The 27561-nt window shown below is 37.1% G+C and overlaps 1 protein-coding gene across 1 annotated transcript in view; it reads left to right on the top strand.

The window, feature by feature from the left end:
* Window positions 1–5702: 5702 nt before the first annotated feature.
* Window positions 5703–27561, top strand: part of LOC126369508 (acetylcholine receptor subunit alpha-like) — a 50069-nt gene continuing 28210 nt past the window's right edge. The window contains exon 1 of the mRNA XM_050013957.1: window positions 5703–5891. Within this exon, the coding sequence (XP_049869914.1) occupies window positions 5703–5891 (189 nt within the window). The remainder of the gene's footprint in view (window positions 5892–27561) is intronic.

Here is a 27561-nt window from a genome sequence, read left to right as displayed (position 1 = left end):
TATTGTATAGTTTGCAATCGCAGTGGATCGTAAAACTACAGGCACTCTGGCGTGAACCCGCAGCATTACACAGCTTATCAGTTACAAAACCAACTGACGATACCTACGAACATCCGCCATGTTTGGTTTTTCTGCAGCTTTATTTATCATTGTAACAAATTAAATAAGTAATGTTATTGTTTATTTTATGGCAAAGTGAAAGTGTGTTAGTATACTTTAAGTATATATTTAATGTATCTCATAAGGCGGTACAAATAACTATGCTGCCTTATATTTGGTCGCCTGTTTTTAGATCTTGGTTTTGTTAAAACTGGAGTGGTAATTTTCACAGTGGCACTTAATTACAAAAACAGTCCTATCGCTTAGCACATTACACTAAAGCCTCGTTTCCTTGATGCGTTTTCTTTTGTCGCCAACTACTTACATAAAATCTAATATTTACATGTAGAAACATAAAGTGGACAGAGCATCTTTATAGAATGGGTGTGTTTGTGTAGTGAGCCTAATCCCTCAAGCGGCAATCGCGACTGCGTCATACAGCTTATCAGTTACAAAGCTGGTTGACGTTCCAAATAAATACCTTGTGCCCGGAAGTCGTGGATACTTGACATGCTATTGTGAATCTGTCTTTATACAAAGACAATGTCTGTAGAAATGATCTGTCAGCTTAGTCCAACGCTTTTGGTTGCGGTTGACTGCTTTGTTCAAGCGTACATGTGTGCAGAAACTGGGGTGATGGATTGTAGGTACTTATATAGTTTTTGTTATTTTGTGAAATGTGACGTCACACGAATCTCAATCATGGCCGCTAGTGTTTCGGGTCTTCTAATAAACAGTTAAAAATTCCCATTCTTATTTCTCTAAAATAAAATATTAAAAATGATCTTAAAAAAATGATTTGGATGAGTATCGTTAAATGATAAACTACCATATCCGACATATTTCATATTTTATTGTTACAACTGTCAAGTAGCCAATTGAACACTTTTTTTAAGCGTAAATTGTGAAAACTTGAAATGATATTTTATAATATATTCTACATATTTTTGTTGATGTTATCATTTAAGAACAATCGTAAAAGTCACAAATAGCAGAAATTGTGAATGCTACGTTCATAATATATCTAAGGGTCGACCGACAATACAATACAGCGTGTTTGTTACAAGCTGCGCTACAAATATACGCCTTGCTTAGCTTCACACAGCTGTTTCATTAAAACAAAGTGAAAAAGACCGAGATTATTCACATGCTGTTTTAATCTTGCATTGTGGACTCCTATCGTTTTTACTGCACTTTATTGCTTTTGTCACTGTTTCAGATACGGTCGATGTCTTTATACTTGCTCTTATAAACGTAATAATTTTTTTGTTGGCTTTTACCAACAGCAGCGACACGAAAGAGACCTGCTGTGATATGGTGGTAGATATAAACTTGAAGCAATCCCAGCTGCAATAAACGCAATCCACGTGAAGATTGTCTGCAATCGTAGCGCTGCAGTGGCAACTAGTCGCGCTGAGCCGTGCCCGTGAAGCCGTGCGGCGACTGCGCCGCATTATAAGTACAGCTTATCGGTTACAAAGCTGACGCTGTTAATAAACCTCTTGCTAACTCACTCTGTTTTTCTGCTGCCTCTCGCACTATTGTAGTACAGCTAAACATAAGCTTTCTTATTAATTTACTAAGAAATATTACAGTAGATTATGTTTATGCGATTCGTCTATTAATATATTAAGTACCTATTACACTGTAATATAAAAATGCCAATAAGTAGCAGCAATTCGATCGCGTTTCGCTTAGCTCCGAGTATCATAATATGGCTTTATTACTTATAGGAAAGTGCTGTGGCAACAGAAGATTATGATTCGACTGAAAACCTAATTGCTCGTTTTGTACCCACATCTAAAGCTTCCTCTATAAGTTCAGTAAAAAATTAGTGAATACCGCACGCCTGATGCTAAATGGAGTGAGTTTCTTTTTAACAATAACTACGTATGTTATCTTGTTTATTTAAAAAACTAAAATTATTTATAAGTAATTAGAATTAGACTAGAAATATTGTTAATATTAGTGTTATTGTAACAGATCTCGAGAAAAATAATTTGTTTAGCGATTAACTAATATTATAATATGATGAGAGCACAATAAATATATTCGTTAAAACAGAATCGTAACAAATAATGTAAGTGGATTATAAGCTAACATGTCTCGTATAGATACAGATAACGAAGTTTATGGACGCCATGAAGCTTATTATTGAAACTAATTTCGCTTTATCCTGAAAATATGTCAATATAGTTATAAATTACCTACAAGATAAATATACCAGTTTGTTTACTCACAGCCTCTTCAGATATTGAGATAAATTCCTGCACGTCATAGAGGAAAACATATTCTGGACACATTGTTTACGTTCAATACACATACTATAACGCTACCGACACTCGCCGTCTGTTTTTCGCTCTGCTAGTAAACTTGGAAGTTGATTATACGAACTTATTATTAATATACTTGTTTACCGCCTCTCTTCCCAGCTGAGGTTTCATATTCGATTTCTGCAGTTAAACTTAAACCTGATAAAGTTTTTCTCGCTATCGCTGCACTGAACTCGCTTTACAACCAGAAACTTCGTGCTCCGTGTTTATAAATTACTTCTATGTAACGATAACATACGTATAGTCATGGCTTTCAGTGTAGGTATACTTACTATTTATTCCTGCTATAAATCAGAATTTCCGATCTAGTATAATGCTTGTGGTATAGTGTTTTGTCTGCCTATGTCATGTAATATCACAGAGTATTTTAGTAGGTCATGCTTTAAAATACATCTCTCAATGTCTCCAGGGGCCAACTTTTTTGTGTAAAGCACACTTGGAAGAACAAACTTCCACATTTACTGTTCTAAATCCAGGAAGGATCCAGGGATAATGCCGGTGTAAGTCAAGATAACGACGATTTTTCCCGCACAACAGAAAGTGTGGCGATGAATCTGAAATGTTTCTTGTGTAATTTTGATTTATGCTTGAGAGACGTTGAATCGGAAAGGGTCCGCGGGCACAGGCGACCCTTTTTACTCTCTACAAAAACTCTAGATTATGACGGACGTTTCAAAGTTATATTGTTCTCTAATGGATGCTATATAACTCAGTGTACTTTATTTTCACTTTGCAAACTCAAGGATTTACAAAGGTACGATGTTATGTCCCAGGAGTATTCATCTTATCCAATAATCGAGTGCGCTGATTCTAGTGTACTTCTTCTGTACATAGGCGATCCCACTAGTTTGTTCATTAATTCCATTTAAATTGAGAAAGTTACTATCACATAGTCGTAAAAGGACAGATACCTGAAAGGTTCGCAAATATTACTCTCGTATGTAGGGAGAAAGTAGGGATGGAATGTAAATAACGACCCGAAATGTAGCCAATATCGCGTCCGTTGCGAGTTAAATAGTTCTTGTGAAACGAATTTATTGGATATGATTGGATACAAAATATTTCATCACATGATTTACGTAGAATCTCGCAAAACATTTTGTGCAAGTTTTAAAATTAACTTGTAGATAGGTAGTTAGTACTTACATAATATTTAGCGAACATTAATTTAAAAATCTTGAATTAAGTACTAAGTTTCTTTTAGGACCTACTTGTTAAGTCTGGACGTGTATGGAATGTATAACAGAAGGGTCATTTTACCGTTAGGTGGTATGATTTTAATTTTTAACATTTTAGTGTTTTTTTATAAGTACACAGTTGTGTAGTGTATAATGTAGTGGTGGCAATGACAATATTATTCACAAATGAGACATTGTATCGCGGTGCAGGGTTTACATCGGCGGAGTAAGTACGTAAGCCGTGCTTACACTTTGTCATTTACGCTGCGGAATTACCCGTTTATCATAATACGCGGTAATCTGCCGTCACGCGCTATCTCTTTGAAAATATTATATTTTTGAGGTGAAATTACACGGTTTCTCCCTTGTCACAAATTACGTTTTACGCAGTTTTTCACTTTGCTTACCTAAAGACTGATGGGATATACAGTGTGTAAATTGTCGCGATAAACTCACTTGAGACGATTAAACTCGTAACGAGGTGCGGTGTACCTACAAAATAAAAAAAAACACCAACAACCGCTTCAACAGTAGTAAAATTAGGAAACATTTTATAATGAGTACCTCCCCACATCACCGTTACATACCTACTTATTTATTTCCCTGGAACTTAACAAAAGCTATGAAAAAGTTACAAACGAAATTCCTCAAGCCAACTTTTGAAAATACGGGAAGCATTTAGGTGCAGGAGCCGAACAGGTATGTTTTTTTCCGCTTGCTTCCAACAATGGCGGAGATAAAATATTTTTCATATTGTAGGCGATTTTCAGGCCCCAATCGTCTGGTTCCGGTGACGTCCCTGGTTGAATCGAATTTATTTTCTCTTTGTCTCATTTGTTACGAGCCGGAGGAACATCAGGAATGCGATGCGATATCAACTTGCATATTTATAAAGAGGCGCAGACTGATGCGGCCGTTAGGGCTGCCTACGATCAAAAAACAACGCAAAAAAGCACAAAAATAAACATCCGGAATTAATGAGTGGGTTTTATGTGGTGATTTTTCATTCTGGAGTATAATACTCAATCGATTTCATACAATGTTTCAGATGAAACATTCCCTTTTGTAATATTTAGCGTAATATTTTCTAACCCTCAAAATGTTTATGTTTTTTAACTTCTATAATGCGTGGACGAAATATATGAGAGACCCCTTTGTTTAAATAACCCTTCCTTTTGCTTGGCCGCAGTCGGGTAAAAAATAACTTGATTACGGATTTCCTACCTCACATTGACGTACTCATAAGATTTTACAAGCAAATGGCTTTAGGAAATAAGGTCCTACCAATTAAACACAAAGGTATCTTAAAACCATTTTATACATAATTGGTACATTCTAAAGTATCTACGAGTAAAGCTATGTTATAAATACAATCTAACTAATTCAGTTACAGCTCTCCACGCAGCCAAATCGGTTGAAAATAAAGATATTAAAATAGATGTGACCTATTGACATTGGCACAGAAAAATATTCTTGCACAAAAAGTGTAATTTTATACGGGTGGTAACATTGGCACGGCCCTCGTCTGCGCTGGGGATTATCCAGTTTTCACTGTTGCAATGTCACGCCTAGATTAGCTAATGTAGGAGTTGTGTTACACTCTTTGGCAATTTGTTATTGGGTTATACTTACATTTTAAATTTCATTTAAAAAAGGGGATTTTGATAAGCGAATGTGTCAGCTCAGTAGGTGGCAGGTATTCGTAGATGTATTTTGGTTGGGTAAGTATATTTTTTTTAATAAAAAAAGTATTTTCTTTCACAAAATTTCGTTAATTATAGCTTGATTACACGTCCATAAAGTTTATTATCAGGAACTGAAGGAGCTCAATAAAGGTAACCTTTTTCTAGAACCCCTTCCTTAAGTCAATTAATCATTTTCTCCAAAATCTAATTAATATAAGTCCTAATAAGTAAGTAAAAGACAAGAAATATTAACAAAAGAGTGAGTGAGGGGTTGTGGGTGTGAGGGGAGGGTCGCGAGCGGGGTGGCGGCGGCGGGGGCGCGCGGGCGCGCGGCAGTCAGAGCCGCGCCGCGCCCGGGCCGCCCGCTCTCTCCGCCGGGCTGAACCAACGATGGTGGCGCCGAGCTGATGGGCGCACTCGTGTGGTGGCTGGCAGCCGCCTGCCTAGTCCGCGCCGCCACCGCCGGCAACCCCGACGCCAAACGGCTGTATGACGACCTGCTCTCCAACTACAACAAGCTGGTGCGGCCGGTCGTCAACACCACCGACGTGCTGCGCGTCTGCATCAAACTTAAACTCAGCCAGCTCATCGATGTCGTAAGTGTCCGTGCTCTCCTATTAGTCCTGTGAGCCCGCGAGCTCGTCGCGCCGTGGCCGCGGGCCGCAACGGCGCGCGCCCAGCGGTAAACAAACCGCGGCCAAGCTGAATGCGCGCCTTTATGCTGCGAGATCAGACTGACCTACATCCGAGGGTGCACTGCGAATACATTCCGTGCTTGCACTTGCGCGCAGCATTTGGAATTTAAATAGACTCGAATCGCATCAACGCCTCGGGCCCGCGACCCACTTTTGTAAAATGCTTCAGTTCTATAAATCTTCTAAGTTTGGAATGTAGATATTGATGAGTGTCGTTTTCACGCGTATGGCCCTATCGCTATTCTCGCGGGGCGCCGCGCTGTCTCTCCTTATGTATTTCAAATCGGATTCCATAAATCACCCGAAAAAAGCATCCAATCTCTCTTTTGATATTTATTCAAACATAGCCCTTCTACATTCTTTATGAATTGCTAATTTATGGTTATTGGTCGGTATGTAATAATATTGTTAAGATAAACAAGAAATTTAAATAAACCAATGCTACAGAATGTTTATTTTGTAAATAATACAAATACAATTGCGATTAACTTTCAATTTAGAATATAAAATCAAACAATCCTACAGTGAAGATTTGTATTGCATTACTTTCATACAATGGTTAACAATGTTACTTACATTAATAATATTAAATATTGTCAACTAGGAAAATGTAACAATTTAACTTTTTTAAACAAATATTTAAAGTATTCTAATTACACATTTCTTTTATAAATAATATGTCGTTTTATTCACCACGATGGTGACGTAGCAAAAGCGTAGCAAATTACTACGAACGCCTACGGCATTCAAACGCATACGAGTTGATGGGTATTTGAGTAGCATACCATAGGATTTTAATTTGACACAGTATCTGTGTCAGTTCTATAATATCTACCGCTGCCAGTATTTCATACAATATTGGTTTCATGGGAACTAAAGAGGATTTCCATTTTAACGTAGCAGCAGCGACAGCGACAGGTTTGTATTTTTTATTGCTTGTCAAAGCAAGGCAAATGAACGGTTTACGGTATTTTGTAATTCTTCAGCTATTTGTTAAATTGAAACTAGCGGTATCGATAACCGCATTGCCGGAAAAATCCTTTGAGCGCCGTTTAATCGGTTTTATTAAATTCTACCTTCCTACCACATCATACGGTTCCATTGTAGCGGGATATCCGTAACATCCACCTGCAATATTGTTGGATTCACGTTTCCTATTCCCCACATCTCCGGTGACCTCTTTGGCACGCGGCAAAAATAGGTGTAGAAGCGGCCTTGCCCTATAGCTGTGCCATATATTCACGTAATATTATATAAGAACGTTTACTTTCCTCCGATTGAATGCAAACGTATGTGAAATTGTTGATTATTGAATGCATTCCCTAAAGGGGCACCATAAAAGTATACGGCGACAATAACATGGAGGGTGGGAGCTATTATAAGTCGATTACAATATCACGTACAGGCCGTATTGTTGTATAAGCAAATAGGTACAATCCGTAACGGGACCCCTCCTACGGTTTGCATTCATATTGCGCTATTATTATGAATGTTCGTTCATTCAACTATTATAAGGACAGCTACATTGTATATCCTGTCAAATTACAGGCGTACTATCCTAAACCATTTGTACAACATTATAAAATGAAACTGTATTACAGTACCTATACGTAGGTATAATTTTGATGGACATCCCCTAATTTGAAGAGTATAGTTCTTACCATCTTTGTGAATCTCCCCACAATAGAACACGATGACAAGGAATTATTCCAGATTCTTGAAATAGTTTACAATACGTTGAGTCATGATCGAGGGTCTCGTGTTATGAGAGTTATGAATATATTGTGAATGTCTATCTGTGTGGAATTATTGATGTGAAGGTTTTATGTTCGATTAGTTTTCTATTAAATATTTGTTTTTGTGCGTATGCGATACAAAACGTAAAAAGGCACCCTATACTCGTTGATCCGAGGTTTCGGTATCTTGGTGAAAGCCATCCCTCGTCAGAGGTATGAAGTACACTCTACTACACTGCTCCATTGCGAGTGCGTGGAGATTTGATGTTCGGGTCCAAAAGCTCCGAAGTAATTGAAAGGAAAACTAGCTGAGCTCATTAGCTACTGAGACCCCATCTAGAATATAATTAAAGGAAAAAACAAAAAAGAGAATACGAGACATTCTCTAATGTCTGAATGTCTTTAAGCAAAGATTAGACTAGTGCCCAAAGTCGTCTGTGAGTTTGTCCCTCAAAAAAAGCTGGCCAAACGTTATTTCGTCCGTCCACGTCTTTTTTCGACATTTTGCGCGGAAAGCATTTTTATTACTACTAAATCCGCAGTGTTTTAACGGAACTAGACTTTTTTAAAGTAGGTTCCCGTCTGTTTGAAGAAAAATGCAAAAATGCACGAAACGCTTTCGATGAGTGCGAAGTGCTGAGAGTGATGGCACTTCAACGCCTCTATCTGCTTTTAGAGGATTATAAAGTACGAAAAAGTAATGACTATGAAATCCAAATACATAGACCTGAATGTTTATTCAAAATAAAAGGGATCCATGTTGAGTGAGAGTTAGATGTTTTAGTGCTATAGGATTATTTCTAACCATTATCTAAACGTTTCTAAATATCGTCTTTATTTTCGTCTGTTTTCTACTCGTATCACGTATGAACAATTGAAGTATTGTTTCGTAGATATGTAGCTACACTGCTAGTGGTCCCTGGAGTCACATAGGGCAGGTAGCATCGCACAATCCCTCGAGTTGCGACTTGAGCGATATAAAATGTCCATTGTGAAAAACATTTTAGTGCAGCTTATCGTAAATATCACTTATCTACTTTACTTACTCCATTTATCATAATAACATATTTTTATGGCCCATTTAGACAGTTCTGTTAAATTTAATATATCAAATTGCTTTTACGGTGTTTTAGTTCTTAAATTACAAAGAATGACTTTAGTGGAGTATCTTATATTCAACTTGCGTCGTACTTTTGTATTCAACGCGCGTAAATCAAAGTGGCAAGTTAGCTCCCGACATCACTTTTTAAACAAAACCAGGTCACGTTGCATTGTATTTCTTTCGTGACCTCAGTACAATTAGATATGCACAAAAGCTAATTTGACTATCTTATCATTGTATCTCCAACGAGGTAAGTAGGCAGGTCCGACCAATTTCAGACGTCGCGTCGTGTCTTTGCGTACCTACAAGCAGGATTAACAATAAAATTATTTCAATATAAGTGACAATTATAAAAATCCTCAAATGTAATTATATGTTTATTAATAAACATAATATATCTCGGGCACAAGGTATTGCATAATTGGATACTTGACTGGGTCAAAGATAAATTAAAATGCTAATCTAGAAATAGAAGCCAGTCTACGATGATCAAAATATAATCTTATTTTAAGTTTCGATTTAATTTATGAATTAAGTGACAATGAGTACGACGTTTGACCGCTTTTATTGATGCCGTCACATATTTCCAGAAACACTCCAAAAAACTTTCATCATTTGACTGGGTTGTCAAGTAGCCTATTATGATTTCAAAAGCTGCTTGCTTAGAGACAAACAATTCAATTAGAAATTTTTTCATTTTTACAATACCCAAAGGTACTTGGACATTTTCATTGTATTGTACTGTAAGTACCTACTTTATTTCCCAGCTGTGTTATTCTCGCCACGTGTCTTTATATAAACCGCTCACATTTTTAATACTATTAGTTTATTACGTACCACCAGTTTCCTTTTGATAGTACTTTCGTAGATTCCCCTAAAATAGTTACTTAGTTAGTTAATCATATTATTATATTACTAACAAACTTTACTGTGCAGTCCGTGTAACAAACTTTAATATGTGGTAGTTTATTCGTAGGCGGTAGATATATTTTGAATTTACACACCCTAATGTTGGTTGCGGGGAGAGGGATTTTGTTTCATACACAATCTCGCGGCCCGCCCGCTTGTATTCTAGGCTCTGTATACATCAAGCCTAAAGTACGCGTATCTCACGTGTCTAACGTAGTTTTTCCAGTTACTCTGTACACCTTTTTCACATTGTTCTCACTATTCTTACCAACACGAAGAATGCATGTAACATTTCACCAGGCTGTGAACGCGAGACTAGGGAAGGTAATGTTGTAATTAATCCCGACAGCACATCGTAAATCTTTTAAGGCGAATAAACCTTCCAACATGACGGCCACAAATAAGTACATAGGTGAACAAGCATTTTGTGCAAACGCCAGCTCTTGTAATTGTACGAAAACGGGATCGTACTCAGGTAAAAATAATTACGTCCTGTCCAAATACGGGTAATATAAAGCCCTTATGATTAAAGCAAGTACTTGTTTCATATATTTCCATCAAGGAATAATTTACCTTGGAGAAGTAATTTACCTAGCTGATGTAAAGGAATTATGTAAAATGATGATTTTAATTTAAGGCAAAAATATCATTGTTTTCAGGAAAGGCTGCAAGTTGACTTATAACACCTTATATAGGTACATACACAATAGACTTTATACGTCCCACCGCTGGGCACAGGCCACCTCTCAATCATCCCGAGGGGGTATGGAACATACTCCACCACGCAGCTCTAGTAGGGGTTGGTGGTGCGGGTAGGCATATGTATACATTAAAACAAAAGTTCAGCATGTTGAACATGTGCTTTGGCAGTTATGAACTTATAATGACGGGAATAGTAGAGGAAAAATGTTACGGTTGGAGAAACAAAAAATCACGATTGAAGTACATCTGAAAATAAACCGTGATCAAACAAGTTCAACCTCCTAGAACTTTCCTTGAAAAACTTTCAAAACGGTTGAAAAGTCTACCAGCCAATCTTCAGCTGTGACACAGTGGATGTCGGAAAAGGAAAACGAATAATATACTTAAGACATTTTTTCCATTTGGAAGAGTAAATTACTTTCACACTTTTACCTTATTTCCTATAAAAAATATTAAACAAATTATCTACCTTTCTCTTGTTATGCAACGTGAAGGAAAGCAATCAATCAATCAATAATTCTTTAATTCACAGAAACACAAACTCAGGACATGTACAGACGAATAAAATAAGCACAATAGGCGGCCTTATTGTTAAACAGAAATTTACATAAAAAGCTGGAGAGCTGTTTACTTTGCACAATCCGGCAAAATGTCATAACCATTGCTGATGGGTACAACCTTTGCAACTTAGATATTGAAATATTTACCTATATATAATTGAGTAAACATCCTATTGATATACCACTATAAATGTAGTACAAAATACTCCAATTGGAATCGGTCCCGTTGCAACTGCAAACACGGGTTGAGAACAGAGGAATGCTCCAACTTCGTTGTATAAAGTGTAGTAGCAATTTGTAGAAACTCATGCATGTGCACGTACTCTAATGGGAATTTATTTGTGGGATCCGCGCATGCTTGCGGGAAGAAGTTAGTGTTATTGCTATTAAACTTGCAACTTGTCATTTCGAAACTATTCCCACTATAATAACTAAAACAATAGTTAAGCTAAGTTGCATTTACCTGTGTTTATATAAGGTAGAGGCAGTCAGTCACCTGTTTTAATTTTTTTACGAAACTAATCGACATTATTGCATCTTCGAAATTTACTGGATCTTCTTAGATGCAGCAGTTATTTCGAAGTTGCATATTTTATTTAAGATCTAGCAAAATAAACAATTCCAAGTTTCCAGTCTTACCACCTTACAAATAAAAAATAAACCAGGGATGAACGTAGGTTTAAGTATTTGACAGTCAAGCAAAGTTCAGTAGAATTGTATGATAATTGTATTCAATTTTGCTTGGCTGTCAAACCCACTGTACTTAAACCCACGTTCATCCCAGGTTTATTTTTTATTTGTAAGGTGGTTAGAGTATAAACAAACTTTAGACATAGTTATGCCACCCCTAGCCCGAAGAACGGTGACAGTGCATGCTGCCTAGAACAGCATGTCAGCACATTCTGTAGACAGACCACCGCGGTGGCCTGACTCCCACGCTTTCCTCTTAGATTTAGCTAGAACTTTAAGTTAGCATTAAAATCATTCATGTAGCGCATCCGACTCTGTGCACATGTCTCGCCGTACTTTAAGTTTTATTTTAATATACATTTAACTAATTCAAATTCATTAGTTTCTTTTTAAAAATAGTGTCCCGCGCTCCCGAAACTTGACTGGCGCAGCCGGTAGGATCCGTGTCGTTACCGTGCGTGTGCTGCTTATAGGGCTCGAACTCGCCCTACGTGCGGTTTTTGGACTCAATATCGTCGTGTGTAAAAACTGTACCAGTGCAGTAAAGCGTCGGACCGGATCCTGCGAACCAAATAAATTTTGTCACACTTACGGGACACACTGAGTGTTCTAAGGCGACAGGACACTAAGGACATGGAAGCAGCCGGGGGTTGGTGAGTACGACTTTTCGCCTTCCTTCGCTTATCTTTGTTCCAATATTAATCTGAGATCGGACTTCTCTCAGTGATACGTACTCTGATTTTTTTACTAAAAATATAGAACTCAAAATCGTTCTTATTTTATATTTAAATAGTTACATTAATTACATTAAGATTATAGATAAGGTGTGTGCATGCTAGATTTAAGATTTTGTGTGATATAATTGATTTGATTGTGTTTTAAAATGGCGGAGGTCAATTTGATTCCGAGTGAATTTTCAAAAATTATACCCCTATTTAACGGAGACAAAAGACACCTGAATTTATTTATTCGTAAGTGCGAATATGTTATTGAAAAATTTAGAGGGAGCGATGCTCAGAATGCTTATATTATGCATACCATTACCAGCCGTCTTACTGATAATGCAGCGGCCCTTATCAGTGAGCGAGAGGACATCCGTACATGGGATGAATTCAAAACGCTATTGATTCAGCATTTCGGTGATCCTAGAACCGAAGAGAGTATAGCTATGCAATTAGAAGGTTTAAAAATCAAACCAAACCAATCCTATCATGAATTTTGTAACCATGTTCAATCGATTAGAGCAAACCTTATAGCTAAAGTTAATATAATAGATGACGAGAATATGCGGCAAAGCAAAATCACGATTTACAACAGATTAGCTTTAAATGTTTTTCTATTTAACTTGCCCGAGGAGATGCTACGCATTGTCCGATTAAAATCACCTGAAACATTAGAGGACGCCCTAAGTGTAGTGCTCGAGGAAGTGGATTTCCACGAACAATATCAGCGTAAAAATAAAACGAATAAGCCTCAAGTACCAGCAGTGCCCTTTAAATTTCCTTCTAATATATCTCATCCAAATATCCCTCAAAACCAAGGATTTGCTAAATACATAGGAAACATTCCTAACAATACTCAAACCAATTTTAAGTTTGGTATACCTGTTAACCGACAGTTCGGACCCCCTCAACAAAGTAACCAGCAGTTTGGCTATCGACCAAACTTACAAAATCAATATCAGCAGTTTGGTTACCGACCAAACCTACAGCAAAACAACCAACAATTTGGTTATCGCCCTATCCAACCCACCCCCTTTGGGTATAGACCACCTCAAGGCCTACAACAACTACCAGCGATGCGGCCCCAGCAGTTTGGACAGCAACAAACTATTAGACCTCCACAGCCAAATTTTTATTCCAAAAATTTTACTAATGATGTTTCCATGCGTACCGCTCCACAAAAAACAGGCCAAGGTTTTCGTGTAAATGAAACAGAATTATACAATGAGCATCCGATCGAATGTTTTGACACTTACACGGAGAGTTATCCCAGCCAGGCGGATCACTATCCGTATGCCTTCGATACGTATGAATGCGATGCGCCCACGCAAGACTACTCTTATCAATGCAATGATAAGGCGGAGCCACTAGATACGACTCGTACTCTCCATGGAGCGGAGGAGTCAAACGAGCAGCATGTTGAAAATTTTTACATACGGGCCTCAGTAGGGAAAGACAAATTATAGAAATAAATTGTGACGTCAAATTAAAATTACCGTACATTTATTTACCGGAAATTAACGCAAAGCTTATGATCGACACCGGTAGCACCCGTTCGTTCTTAAGCCCTCAAAAGGCCTACCAGTACTTTTTGCCACTAGTTATTCACGAACCGTTTGAAGTCGTAAGCACGCATGCCAGCTCAAGACATAATGAGGTTATTCATATTCCCCTAACACCAACTTTTAATACCACTGACCTTCATAAATTTTATCTGTATGAAGTAGACCCGAGATATGACGGTCTAATTGGTAATGACTTATTGACAAAAATTGAAGCCATTATTGACCTTAAAAATGCAGTACTGAAAACGAAAACCACGGACATCCCTATTGTTCACAATTTTACCGAGTACGTAATAAATCTTCCCCCACGAGCTGAAATGAGAGTAAAAGTGCCTACTGACTTATACTCAGGGCAAGCCATTTTAAATCATACAAAATTTTGTGATGGTGTGCGAATGCCTGATGCTCTAGTAACCTGCAACAAGGGTTACGCCACCACGGTTATTCAGAACACCTTAGAAAAGGGAATTGACATTGTTGTAACAGCCCCATTTCCGACAGCAGAATATAAAACAATTGATAATGACGTAAATTTTACAAGCGACGAGACACGCACCAGTGACATTTACTATGACAGCATACTTTTACAAAATTTGACAAAACTAAGACTGGACCATATGAGTACTGAAGAACGTGACTGTATTGTTCGTCTATGCAAAGAATATAAAGATATATTCTACAGCGATCAACTGCCACTGTCATTTTCTAGTCAAGTTAAGCACTTTATACGTACAAAAAATGAAGACCCAGTTTATACAAGACCTTATAGACAACCTCCTTTCCAATCTGAAGAAATTAAAAGACAAGTTGAAAAACTTTTACAGGACAATGTTATACGCGAATCCCACTCTCCTTGGAGTTCCCCGGTACATTTAGTGCCCAAAAAACGAGACGCCTCAGGTGAGATAAAATATAGGATGGTTATAGACTACAGACGTTTAAATGACTTGACAGTCGATGACAAATACCCCTTGCCGAATATAAACGATATCTTTGACAAACTTGGAAAGAGTTCTTACTTCACTACACTAGATCTTGCTAGTGGGTACCACCAGATTGAAGTGAATGAGGAGGACAGGCAAAAAACAGCTTTCAGTACGCAATTTGGCCACTATGAGTTCCTCCGCATGCCTTTTGGACTTAAAACCGCTCCAGCAACTTTTCAAAGAGCAATGGACAATGTGTTACGCGGGTTACAAGGCATCCATTGTTTGGTGTATTTGGATGATATAATTATATTTTCGGCCAGCTTACAGGAACACTTGGACAAATTACGAACTGTATTTGACAGACTGCGAAAGACTAATCTCAAGGTTCAGCTCGATAAATCTGAGTTCCTGAGAAAAGAAGTGCTTTATTTGGGACATACTATAACAAAAGACGGACCCAATAATGATAAAATCACAGCAATTCAAAATTATCCTCTCCCCAAAACGACCACTGAAATCAAAAGCTTTTTAGGCTTAGTGGGATACTATCGACGATTTATTAAAGACTTTGCAAAATTGACACAACCATTAACAGCGTGTTTAAAAAAGCGAAACAGAATTACAATTGATCAGAAATATATTGAAGCTTTCGAGAAATGTAAAGAGCTCCTTACGAGTGCACCTTTGTTACAGTTTCCAGATCCTACTAAACCGTACATACTTACGACAGACGCTTCTGCAGTAGCTTTAGGCGCTGTACTTTCACAGGGCCCCATAGGACAAGACCAACCTATTGCGTACGCTAGTAGAACATTAAGCGACACTGAAACACGATACAGCACAATAGAGCGAGAGCTACTAGCCATAATTTGGGCCGTAAAACATTTTAGGCCATATCTTTATGGTCATAAATTTCGTATTTATACAGACCATAGACCACTTGCATGGCTCTATTCACTTAAAGATCCGAATAGCAAGTTGACTCGCTGGAGACTACGACTCCAAGAGTACGACTTTGAGGTTATCCATAAGAGCGGAAAGCAAAACACAAACGCTGATGCTCTCTCTCGCATAAAGATTAATGCTTTAGACTCTGACGATGACAATGACCGAGAATCCATGGTGGTTAACGTTGACGATGACCTAAAATCATTTATGAAAGAAATTGATGACAGAGTGGCTCAGTTAGGAAAAGAAAAGGATAATTCTGGCACCATAACTATTTCTGACTCATCGGCTACTATGACAATATCCGACATTGAAGAAATGGACTATCCTATTGTCTCTGACAAAAGTTCAACTGAAACAGCTCATTCGGGAACAGAACTCGAATCCCATGGTATTCCTATTCTACACGAGGCGATTGATACAAAGCCAAACCAAATTTTAGTCTACCAGTGGTTTAGGAACGAACTCCAAGTAAAAAATCTGTCTAACAAAAAGCAAAAAATTTTAGAAATCTTTTTACCCACAAACAATGACGAGTTAATAAAGAAATTTCTGAAGGAATACATCAGGCCAAATATTAAATATTTCATTTACTTTGAAAAGGAGACACACAGAAGGGATTTTTCGAAAATTATTATAGAATTGTTCAAGAAGGGATCGGTTGACTTCTATGAATGCACTGAAAGAGTGATTTATGTGGAAGATGAGAGAGAACAGAGAGCAATCATCGCCAAATACCATGAAGGAGCAACGTGCCATCGTGGTATCAAAGAAACTGCAGTCCGGATACGAAGAAACTACTATTGGGAAAATATGATGGAGATAACAGCAGCAGTCATCAACGCTTGCGAAGCGTGCAGGAAAATGAAATATGATAGAAAACCTCTTAAACCCGTATTACAACTTACGCAGACTCAAAATTCGCCATTTCAAGAGCTATTTATAGACCTTTTCTGTATTGAAGGAGTCTACTACCTAACACTTGTTGATGCTTTTAGTAGATTAGGTCAAGCGATCGAAATATCAAATCGTTCCACTCCCGAAGTTGTACGTGCTCTAATGAAGTATTTTACCTTTTATGGAATTCCAAAAAAAATATCTAGTGATCCAGGGACTGAATTTAATAACGAGTTAATGAAAGAGTTTATGGCCCTACATAAAATTGAACTTCACATTACTACGCCAAACAATCCAAATTCGACAGGCATAGTAGAACGATTTCATTCGACCTTAATAGAAATTTACCGTCTTGCCAAATATGACCAAAAATATACTGATGCAGCCTCCATAATGACTTATTCTATTCTAGCTTATAATAACACCATTCATTCTACGACAGGCCTCGCACCCTTTGAAATAGTTTTCGGTCACACCAGTGTTAATCAGGCGTTTGATATAAATTTTGAAAAAACATATACCCAACAATTGCTAAAAGATCATCACAAGCGCATGAAATATTTATACAATTACATTAGTAAGGACATGTTAGAAAAGAAGGAAAAAATTAGGAAACAGAAAGGTGGCGAAGCTGTACCAAATTTAGAAGTAGGCGACATTATATTCAGTAAAGATATTAACACACGAAAAAGTAAAGATAAGGCCCGGTATCAAAAGGTAAAGGTAATAGGTCCAACAGATAGAAATGTCGTACCCGTACAAAGAGGCGCCAAGGAAACAAGGATTCCAATTAAAAATGTTAAACGTCCTCCACAGGTGGTGCTTAAGCCTGATGGTTCTGTACCTTCAGATGAGCCACAGCCTTCAACTTCAAAACATTAAGGACAACCCCGGGATATTGCCTGTCAAGTTGGGACAAGCATATCGACAAGAAGATAAATGGACAGTTATTAAAGTTTTAGATTTGAATGATATAAAGGAAACCCTTAAATTTAACGTTAATAAGTTTTTAGAGTTTGATAAATTGGTAGATGTTAATAAACCTTTTTCACATGAGTTTTATAATATAAGGTTACACGCGTATGATTTGTATGATATAACCATTAACAAATTCAGGCAACTTGTTCCGTCTAGCAGATTTAAGAGAGGCATCCTAAACCCTCTTGGTTCTTTAATAAAAGTAGTCACAGGGAATCTAGACCATGAAGACGCGATTAAATATGACAAATTGATCTCTGAACTTAAAGGCAATCAAATACATACAGAAAAGAAATTAATTATTGTATCTAAAATGTTAGATGGTTTAATAAATAGCACCGAGACATTACATAATAACACGTTAATATTAGACGAACGTCTTAAACGTATAGAAAAAATTGTTAAATACATAGCATCGAAAGAAAATAACTCCGTTTATAATACATATATGTTAAGCTTGTTCAAACTGTTCATTGGAAACTTCAGAACTATATACTTGACTATTAGTGAAATTGAAACTGTTTTAGCCTTGAGTAAAGTCTCAGTGTTACACCAATCCATCATAAATTCAGATGAGTTTCTCAAAATACTGGAATCTGTAGCCAAGTATGATAATTTAGTATATCCTGTAAACCTAAATAACTTGATAAAAATTGAAAAAACTATAGTTGTTAAGTCATATATGAAAGAAAATCAGATTACGTTCATTTTAGAAATTCCTTTAATAGATGGAAATATTTATAATTATTTTAAAATTTATTCATTACCCATGTTTAAGCCATCAACAAACCTTACCTATGTTATAATTCCTAAATATCCTTACCTTTTGGCGAAAGGTCCGAAATACCACCCCATCAACAGTCCCTGCGACGAGCTAGCCCCGGGACAGTTCCTGTGCAAGGAGAATGACCAGGTTATTTATCCTGAACGAACCTGTGTTGAGCAGCTGATGCGGTTTCATTCTAATCTCACCCTCTGCAGAGTTTACCCTGTCCACGTGGAAGATATCAAGATCCAGAGGATCGATCCTGCCAATTGGATTGTCTACACCAGGAGCAGCCAAATACTTACTGAAAAATGTAATGACGACACAATCAAAAGACAGATTCAGGGTACTTACCTTATTTCCAATGCTGAAGACTGCGAACTCTACATAGAGAACTTTAAATTAAACCGCCGGAGGTCCATTGCTGCCGATTTCCATTTCAAGGTTACACCCGTAATTGGTTTACCTAAGCCCGACTTCCTGAAGATGAACGTTACCACGGAATTATCTAAGGTGGACATTAAAGGCGTGTCTTTGGATAACTTGAAGCATCTCTCTAACGTATTAAACAGTGAAAGGTTTAACAGTGATATCAGTGAAAGTGAAATAATAGACACTCGTAGTGTGAGCTTAGCTACTATATTCCTTTATGTAATCTTAATTATAAGTATCATTACTATTATTATATGGAAATTTAAAGTTTTCAATTTTACACGAAATCACCAAGACTCAAAATCGTCGGATGATTTCGTGCTTGAGGAGGGAGGAGTTATGCCACCCCTAGCCCGAAGAACGGTGACAGTGCATGCTGCCTAGAACAGCATGTCAGCACATTCTGTAGACAGACCACCGCGGTGGCCTGACTCCCACGCTTTCCTCTTAGATTTAGCTAGAACTTTAAGTTAGCATTAAAATCATTCATGTAGCGCATCCGACTCTGTGCACATGTCTCGCCGTACTTTAAGTTTTATTTTAATATACATTTAACTAATTCAAATTCATTAGTTTCTTTTTAAAAATAGTGTCCCGCGCTCCCGAAACTTGACTACATACAAACTTTAGTAACGACGAGCGTAAAATTTCCCCAAAACTGTTACATTTAATTAGTGTCTTAGTGTTGTAAAGCTGAAGCCGATGTCAGGTCTGAGACGCTAAAACAGTCCCCCTCGGTGCTAAGAGGCTGAGAGCGGCCGGCGCCCATGCCCGGCGCGGGCGGGATTTCCGAGAGGCGAATATTTATCAAAGTGACGGGACATCATTCTGTGATTAGCGCCGTTATTTGAGAAGGCTTTCAGGGATTCTATAGGCTTGAATAAGCCCCGGAGATAGTCGATCCTTATGTCCCTCTAGCCGCCACTTATTCACTGCTTTATCCAATGACTGCAACCTCTCAAATAGAAAATGTAAGTAATGCGTTCAACGTGAAGAGAATGTGAATTTTTAATTCTTTCAGCTCCTCTACACTGATTTACATATATATTGAACGGCGTTGTACATGTACCTGTACCTAGCTAGCACAATGAACTCGCTGGAACAGAAATAGTTTCACTATATTGATCTTAACCCGCTTTAAAGCTCCGGCCTGTAGTCGGCTCCATTGAGAGATGTAAGCGACAGAGGCCCCGCAAAGTAAATACCTACTTAAGTATATACTTAAAAATTACAATAGATACAATTCAGATACATTTTGGCACATAAATGCGCAGTATTATATTTTTATATAATTTCGGTCCAAAATTTTTGAAGATTTATAGTTTCAAGTAAGTATAAACGTTATTCTTGTTTCCCAGCACAGGCAGTACATTCCTAACCCCATATAGTTTAATGAGCCTTATTGCGATTTTTCTCAACTTTACACGAATATTATCACGACTCGTTTACTTAATATTACAAGATCGAAATCCATTATTAAAATGATTTAAAATGAAGGTTTAAAGTTATAAAATATAGGAGCGTTACGTTATTGTTTTAGTAAATTCAGCAAACCTACACAATAAACTATCTAATTGCATAGAATTTTGTGTCTTTAACCTTAGTGTTCTTCCCAATGTTGTCATCAAAACGAAGCAGTACACTAATTATTTTACAGTAAGTAATTAAGTCATGCAATAAAATTGTCCCTCCATATTTGCTACGTAAACCAGGTCCATATTTGACTTGAATTATGTGGTAATTAAAAACGCGAGTCTGAGCGTTGTGTAATTTGTGTAGTGTAATTGGAATTAATTACTTTACCCTGCCAAAAGGGAAATTTGTGAAATAGCCTCCTGTAGTGACAAAAAAAAACTCGATTTAAATTAGGTACTTAAGGCAGCAGTCTTAATTGGGGTTCGATAAACAACTTTACGAGAATAAATTGTACTCATTTACGAATAAATATGCCTTACTTTTTTATTATAGGTTATCCCGCCGGCGTAAATTTAAAAAAAAGATAGACAATCATTTTACGTGAGACGAGTTACGAGCAGTTTTCTGCGGAAGCAGGCACGAGTCGAGTGTACGTCCTATACAAGCGTATGTTTTGCTCGACGAAGTTCTCTCGACAACGACTTCCCGTCTTGCTTCCAACTCATTTCAACCTTTGTTTGTTATTCTTCCATCTTAGTTTATTTTCAGCTTGATAACCTCTCTAATAATGGAGTTCGAATGCGAAAAGTGCGATGATACTCGGCGATAACACGGCAGGGACCTTTTTTCGGGTGTATATTTAGAGTGATCTATAATTATAATTCAGTTTCTGGGTCGGCAGGATGTATTATTTTTAATTATCTACTTGTATGTTGCTTGTGTACATTGCTTAAATCGCCTCCGTATGTTGACACTTCAAGGACATTTAAAGGTTTGTGCCTACTAAAGCGTATCATACTAGAACCGTGCTAGGACCATGTCAGGCACTATGCTATGCCTACTGCAACGGAGCAACCACGTACTATCTCCGCATGTACCGGGAATTGGATCGTGTACTAGGTTCAAGATAAATTATGAAATTCTGATTACTAAATAAAGACAGATCTAAAACTAACGATAAACATTTTCTTTTTTTCTATTTAACGTAATAATGAGTCCGCCATTTTATCACGTCTTTCTATAAAGTCACAAAGTGCTTTTTCATACTAGTTCCATGGTAATTTCGTGTTTTGACGTTTTGTGAAAAGTGATTGATTTGACTAGTTGGAAATTAGTCTATTCTAGCCGGCCCGTGCATGGCACACTACGGTGTTGGTCGGGTCGGAACAGTCTTGTGGGTATTGCGCCATAGAAATTCATACAAAGAATGTTTTATCCCTGTGACGGGACGGATATGGTCCTGGTATGATACAATGTAGTAGGCACAGACCTTTACAATAACATCTTCAAATATAAAGCAAGTCCTTAGACTCTAAAGTTCAGTTAGAATTTTACTACAATTTGAAAACATGCTCAAGACATCGCTACGGCCGCAGACCTATTCTAATATTAAATACATCTTCGACAAACAGTATCACTATAATAAAAATAATATATAAATACATATTGCTTATAGGTTGCCTGGAAGAGATTGCTACTTAGCAATAAGGCCGCCTATTGTACTAATTCTATTTCTCTTTTGTTTTGTATTTTGTTTTTTCCTGTTTGTGCAATAAAGTATTTGTTATGTTATGTTATATTGTTCAGTCATATTCATCGTCATCTATGAGATTACAATGTTCATTTTCACAAATACATAACATGAGTGGCCTATATACGTCCCACAGGCCTCTCCGCAATCAACCGAAGGGGCTATGGAACATACTCCATCACGCCGCCATTACCATTAAAGAATACAAAATGTACTTACAAATAATATAGATTCTCATATAAGTACGTCACATAATCCCTTTCAGAGTGGGCGAGTCGCCAGGAGACAACATATGTATTTCGTAACGTTATTGGTGTCAGAAAGATAATGATAAATTGTATAGTGACAGGTTACGAGCCTATTTAGGTGCCCATAAAGTTAGTCTATCACGTTAAACGGAATGGGGCTTGATTCACCGAACAGGTTTATATACCTAAAAAATGAAACTTACTACCTCAAAATTCTAGGTTTGTTTACTCATAACAATTAAGAAGCTTGCCACAGTTTGATTTTTTTTAAAAAGGACGAAAAATAAATGAATGCTTTTCTTAAAGAAAAGATTTTTCTTTAAGGAAATTTATGTGGAAAGACTTATTTCTTTAAGTATTTTCTACTCTTTTGTTTAGCCTTTTTACTTGCAGCAGAAGGTTCAGATAAAGCGCCTGCCGCAATATTTTAATTAAGACAAAGTTGCAGAAGGCACGACTTAGGCGCTTCAGCTGTCAGATGAGAAAAATCTAATATCCTTTGGGAAAACAGCAGCGGTGATAGCGCACCCCGGTGGAAAATAAAATATTCACGGCCGAGTTATCCCTTAGATCAAGAATATCCAGGTAAAGTCAGTCCAGGGGCCGCGGTAGGTAACCAGGAGCTAACATCTTATAGCCCTTCAAAGTAATTACGATCCCGAAAAGTATTGTTATGAATTTTGCACGTCATAATCACCCTTTCGCGTTTTTATGAACGAAGTTTAAGCTCCGTTGAGATTGTTCGTATACATTTTTTATTCAACTGGGAATCAAGACTCTCTTTGGTGTTATTATAATGGGTTAGTCAAAACACACACAATTTAATATTCGCCCACGGGGCCAATATCTCGTTTCGTCCCGTCCGATATCTAAATACAAATAACATGTGGGTCGATCCTCCGCATTGCCCGCCCCTGACAGATAAAAGGCCTTAACGTATTGTCCACAAAGACAAGTGTGAATAAAATGAAATACGACCACTTCGAGTTGTGACGTACAATGTGCTTGGTACATCTATAAATCTGTAATATTATACTTATACTTATACGAGGTATAAACTTTATGTAATAGCGTATCCGTAGGATCAGATAATAAATCATATCTCGAGCGATCGATGATGTCTTCTTATGTGCTGTGACAGATTCGAGAAAATGAAATAGTGCCCCAACGTTAATATATAAAGGTACCTATGTCAAAATTCAAGTTATTTCGTTTATTTTTTATTGTATTTCTAAAAACAAATTATTGAAATAGGTGGATATAACAAAATTGATTTTATATTATACGTATCACATTTGTTACATAATGATAATTCTCCCCTAGCGTTATCCCGTGTTTTTACGGGGTCCGCTTAACTCATATAAATAAAATGGAAACGAATATTCGTATTTATTTACAAACTCCTTTTCTGTAAATATTCAACGGTAGGTACGTAATTACGTTATTTTAAGTTTGCGAAGGACTCGGTCGTGTAGTATTAAAGTGAGGGAATGCATTTCAAAGACGCACAGAGTGCACTGCAAAGGAGATCCAAAAGGACCTGTAGTAGTTTGGATTCCTAAAGTCAGTCGTAAACTTTACAAGACCACGTAATAATAATAAACAAAAAGACGTCGAAATAGCCACTTCGCAAGTAAAAATACCATTCATTTCTACTACCGTCGCGGTGTTATAACAAATTGTTCCGAATATTCCCGAATACCCCTGTCGGGTATCGGGAGATAAGTCCTTGCTTATCCTATTGGCGTTTTCGTTTTTATTTAATCCCAAAACAGACTTCGCCCCAAACCTCCTGGAACCCGAAGTCGCTTTTTACCGAGTTTATCTAAGTAAGCACATCACGCTAAATATCGTAGAATACTGGATGAGTTTTGTACTTTGATGACGAACTAAGCCCTGCGTAACGAAATAAATTAACGCGGTGGGACCTTAAACAACTATTAACGTGCTTATGAGGGTCGCAGCTGGATTATACCGCGCCGAACTGTTCAAGTTACTTTCAAACGTTTACAATCGAACACATTGGCCTCGATTCCTGCAGACAGCTCCTAATTTTATTTTAAGTTATACCCGTCATTTTCTTATTCGCCGAAAAGGAAAGGGACGAATGATTGACAACTGTTAATTTTAAAATGAAAGAGGAACCCGGGGGAATAAAATAGGCATCGCTCATATGCAATCCGTTTGACGTGTGCTGTCAACTTAATTCTGTCGAGTTATTGGCTAATATAAAATTTTGGAAGGGATTTTAAATTTCTGCCTAAATTTGACGTGTGTTCTATAAATTTTATGCCTGTCGATTATCCGTCCCTTTCCTTTTCGGCGTATAAGAAAATGACAGGTATAACTTAAAATAAACTTAGATGGTGTTTACCGGAATCAGCACCATTTCTTATAACATTTCGTAAACGTTCCTCTCTTCATTTACGTAATATTATGTAACACATAGTACCTAGTATATTAACGTACCTCTTTCAAATACAGTTAGTTCTCAGGGTAACGTTACAAATTTTACGAAAAGGGTACAACTGTAATCACGTTTCACTATTTTTAATCGAATTTTATTACTTGTATGTCCGATAGTTCGATACTTAGTCTGAGATGAAAAGATCTGTCCCATTTTTACGATAAATGATAATAACTTTGATTTCATAGACGTCAATGATCTATAGGAGAGTACAGATATTGTACAGTATGTTAAAAACAGCTTACTTTTTCGGACAATAAAGACAATGTGATTCAATGTCTGCAATATCCATGCCACACAAAGAATCGTCTCATGTGTGATTTCGACAATTTTTCCATCGAGAATCGACACCGAACCTACAGATTGTAAGCCCAATGCTATTATGTGGTAATAGCATTGGGCTTACAATCTGTCGGTTAACCCAAAATATAAGTTTATTACTTCTGTACTTACCTACTTACATGGTCAGAAATTATTATTTAGAAAATTCAAATAGAACTCTATATTGGTTATCATATCCCCGGCGTAGACAAGGCTATCATTATTGGCGAATTGTTAGCTAGTAACAACTGGTATTCATTCGTACAGCTTTACACATTAAAATTAAACGAAGATATACATTAACTTTTGACGGCCTTTGGCTCTACCCACCCGATATGGATTTAAGAAACACGTGAACCTTTTATCAAAAATAAATTGTACTTACCTAGAAACGTTAAAAAATATACATACTTAAATTGAATTAAAGCGGATAGCTGAACCCAATATTCAGAAAAGTTATACTGATAACGAAGTCAGTGCTCCAGCAAGGCGTACACTAGTACCAGGGGAACATTAGACAGGATACAAAACAAAGAGGCAGTCAATAAAACTGACGGAGCAACGGCATTGACGGCTAAGTTCTTGTGAACAAAGTGATTCGTTAAATCCTGCAGCAAACACTCGAATGCAAATAGGATGACATTATAACTTCAAACTTTCATTCCGCCAGGTGGAATAGCTTCATTTTCACAACATTCCGGCCTGTATACTCGTACTCACGAATTTTGAACTCACCAAGAATAAAGGAAAAGGTTTAATTAATTCTAAAAGCTATTAACTTTTCCATGAAATGTTATTATGTATGCAAAGCTTGAATTTCTTAATAGAGTCAGGCAAGCGAAAGCAAGGAATGAAAACTCACGTTCTGCTTGCTTTTCATTTCATCACGTCAAATTCAGAATCATTTTGTAAACGCCAACAATTTGTCGACTGTTTTACCTAGATGTCGTTACACTACACGTTGCACAAAATAATAAAATATTTTACGCCCTATTAGGATAAAAAGGACCCCATTTCTTGGCAATTGAAATAAAATTCTTTTACCACCATTTTAGTGCGGAAGGTTTTCGGGTGAAGGGAGCTCTTCGGCCGTCCAGGACGACTTTTATAATATGCCATTGACGTTTGGAAGTTTCCTCAAATTGTTTGAAAAGCTAATGAATTCGTTTTTTTTCTCAAGTACTTAAGTAAATACTACTAGCAGAACAGTGCTAATATTACGGACAACGTTGGAAAAACTTTTCTAAATGGTTGACGGAGAGGCTCTGTCTTGGGCAAACAAAGTCTGAGTAGCGAGCGACGTCGGTAATGTGATGGATTTCAACTTACTTACATTTTGTCCCCCCACTGGCACTCAGCAACGCTGTCTCTCCGACATTTTTCATGCTCAATTTGTTTCCAGCAGTGAGTTATTGCTATTGCCCTACCTTCGCTGTGGTAATGTCCAGCTCTAAGGCACCTGTGTATTTCCAACAAAATAATAAATGTGTTGCTGAACGAAAAGAGCGAACTAACATTCGTAATTTAAATCTCTTTGGTACTTGAAACTTTTTGATATTATTTTTTCTTTTTTTCGGGCGTCTATTGTTCTATTTACAGTAATCCAAATCCGTTTATCAACATTTTTTTTTTTCATGAAGATCTACATCAGATATCTTGACACCATTGAACACTGTTATTATTATTAGTAGAGTATAAGTATTAGAAGTATACTGTACTTTCGTATAGGTAAGAATACTTTGCACAAGTTTTGAATTTACCTAGCAAGTAGCTATTGTTCGCGCCTTAAAGGCATATTAATGAGTACTAACGCGAAAAAAAAAATTAAGCTCTTGTATAAAGGCGAATACAAGAGCTTAATTTTTCAAAGGTAGGTATTATGCTGATGTTAAAACTTTGCGAGAAGGTAAAATACCTATCATTCGACAATGTGTCCATTTAGAAGCCCCTGGGTTCTGTGGGTAACTTCGCTTTTAGATATTTATTGTTAAAATGGTGGTCTCGTCTAGCTATGAATAATTTATTGTTGTTTAAGCGTTTGTCAGAATTAATAATAGCAGACGAGATTAATTGGAATCCGTCGGGGAGATATCTCTCAAAAAAGATATGATGCTTTCGGATGAGAAATGTGGTTTATCGCGATTACCTATCTACTTTAATGAAGACTTTGTGTCCTTCGAGACTTCAGCTAAATACCATATTAACTATGAGAATTTGGTGTATGAATGCGGTTTTGGTGACGGGATATTAGCTCATCGCTTTTGTCAGTCTCAAAAATCAAAACAATTGCAAGCTAGTCTTTAATTGTAGAGCCTAGCTAGCTCAAATGCGTAAAATGTACAGAATATCTCAGCATCCTTTGCACGTCCAAGTATTTTTTTACACAAGTGAATAACTGTATAAAATTCCAAAAAGTAACTGTTTTATGCTCAG

Source organism: Pectinophora gossypiella, chromosome 9, assembly GCF_024362695.1.
Source record: "Pectinophora gossypiella chromosome 9, ilPecGoss1.1, whole genome shotgun sequence".
In the NCBI taxonomy this organism is placed as follows: domain Eukaryota; kingdom Metazoa; phylum Arthropoda; class Insecta; order Lepidoptera; family Gelechiidae; genus Pectinophora; species Pectinophora gossypiella.
The sequence above is the reverse complement of the archived record's forward strand: the minus strand, read 5'-3'. Positions and strand labels throughout refer to the sequence as shown.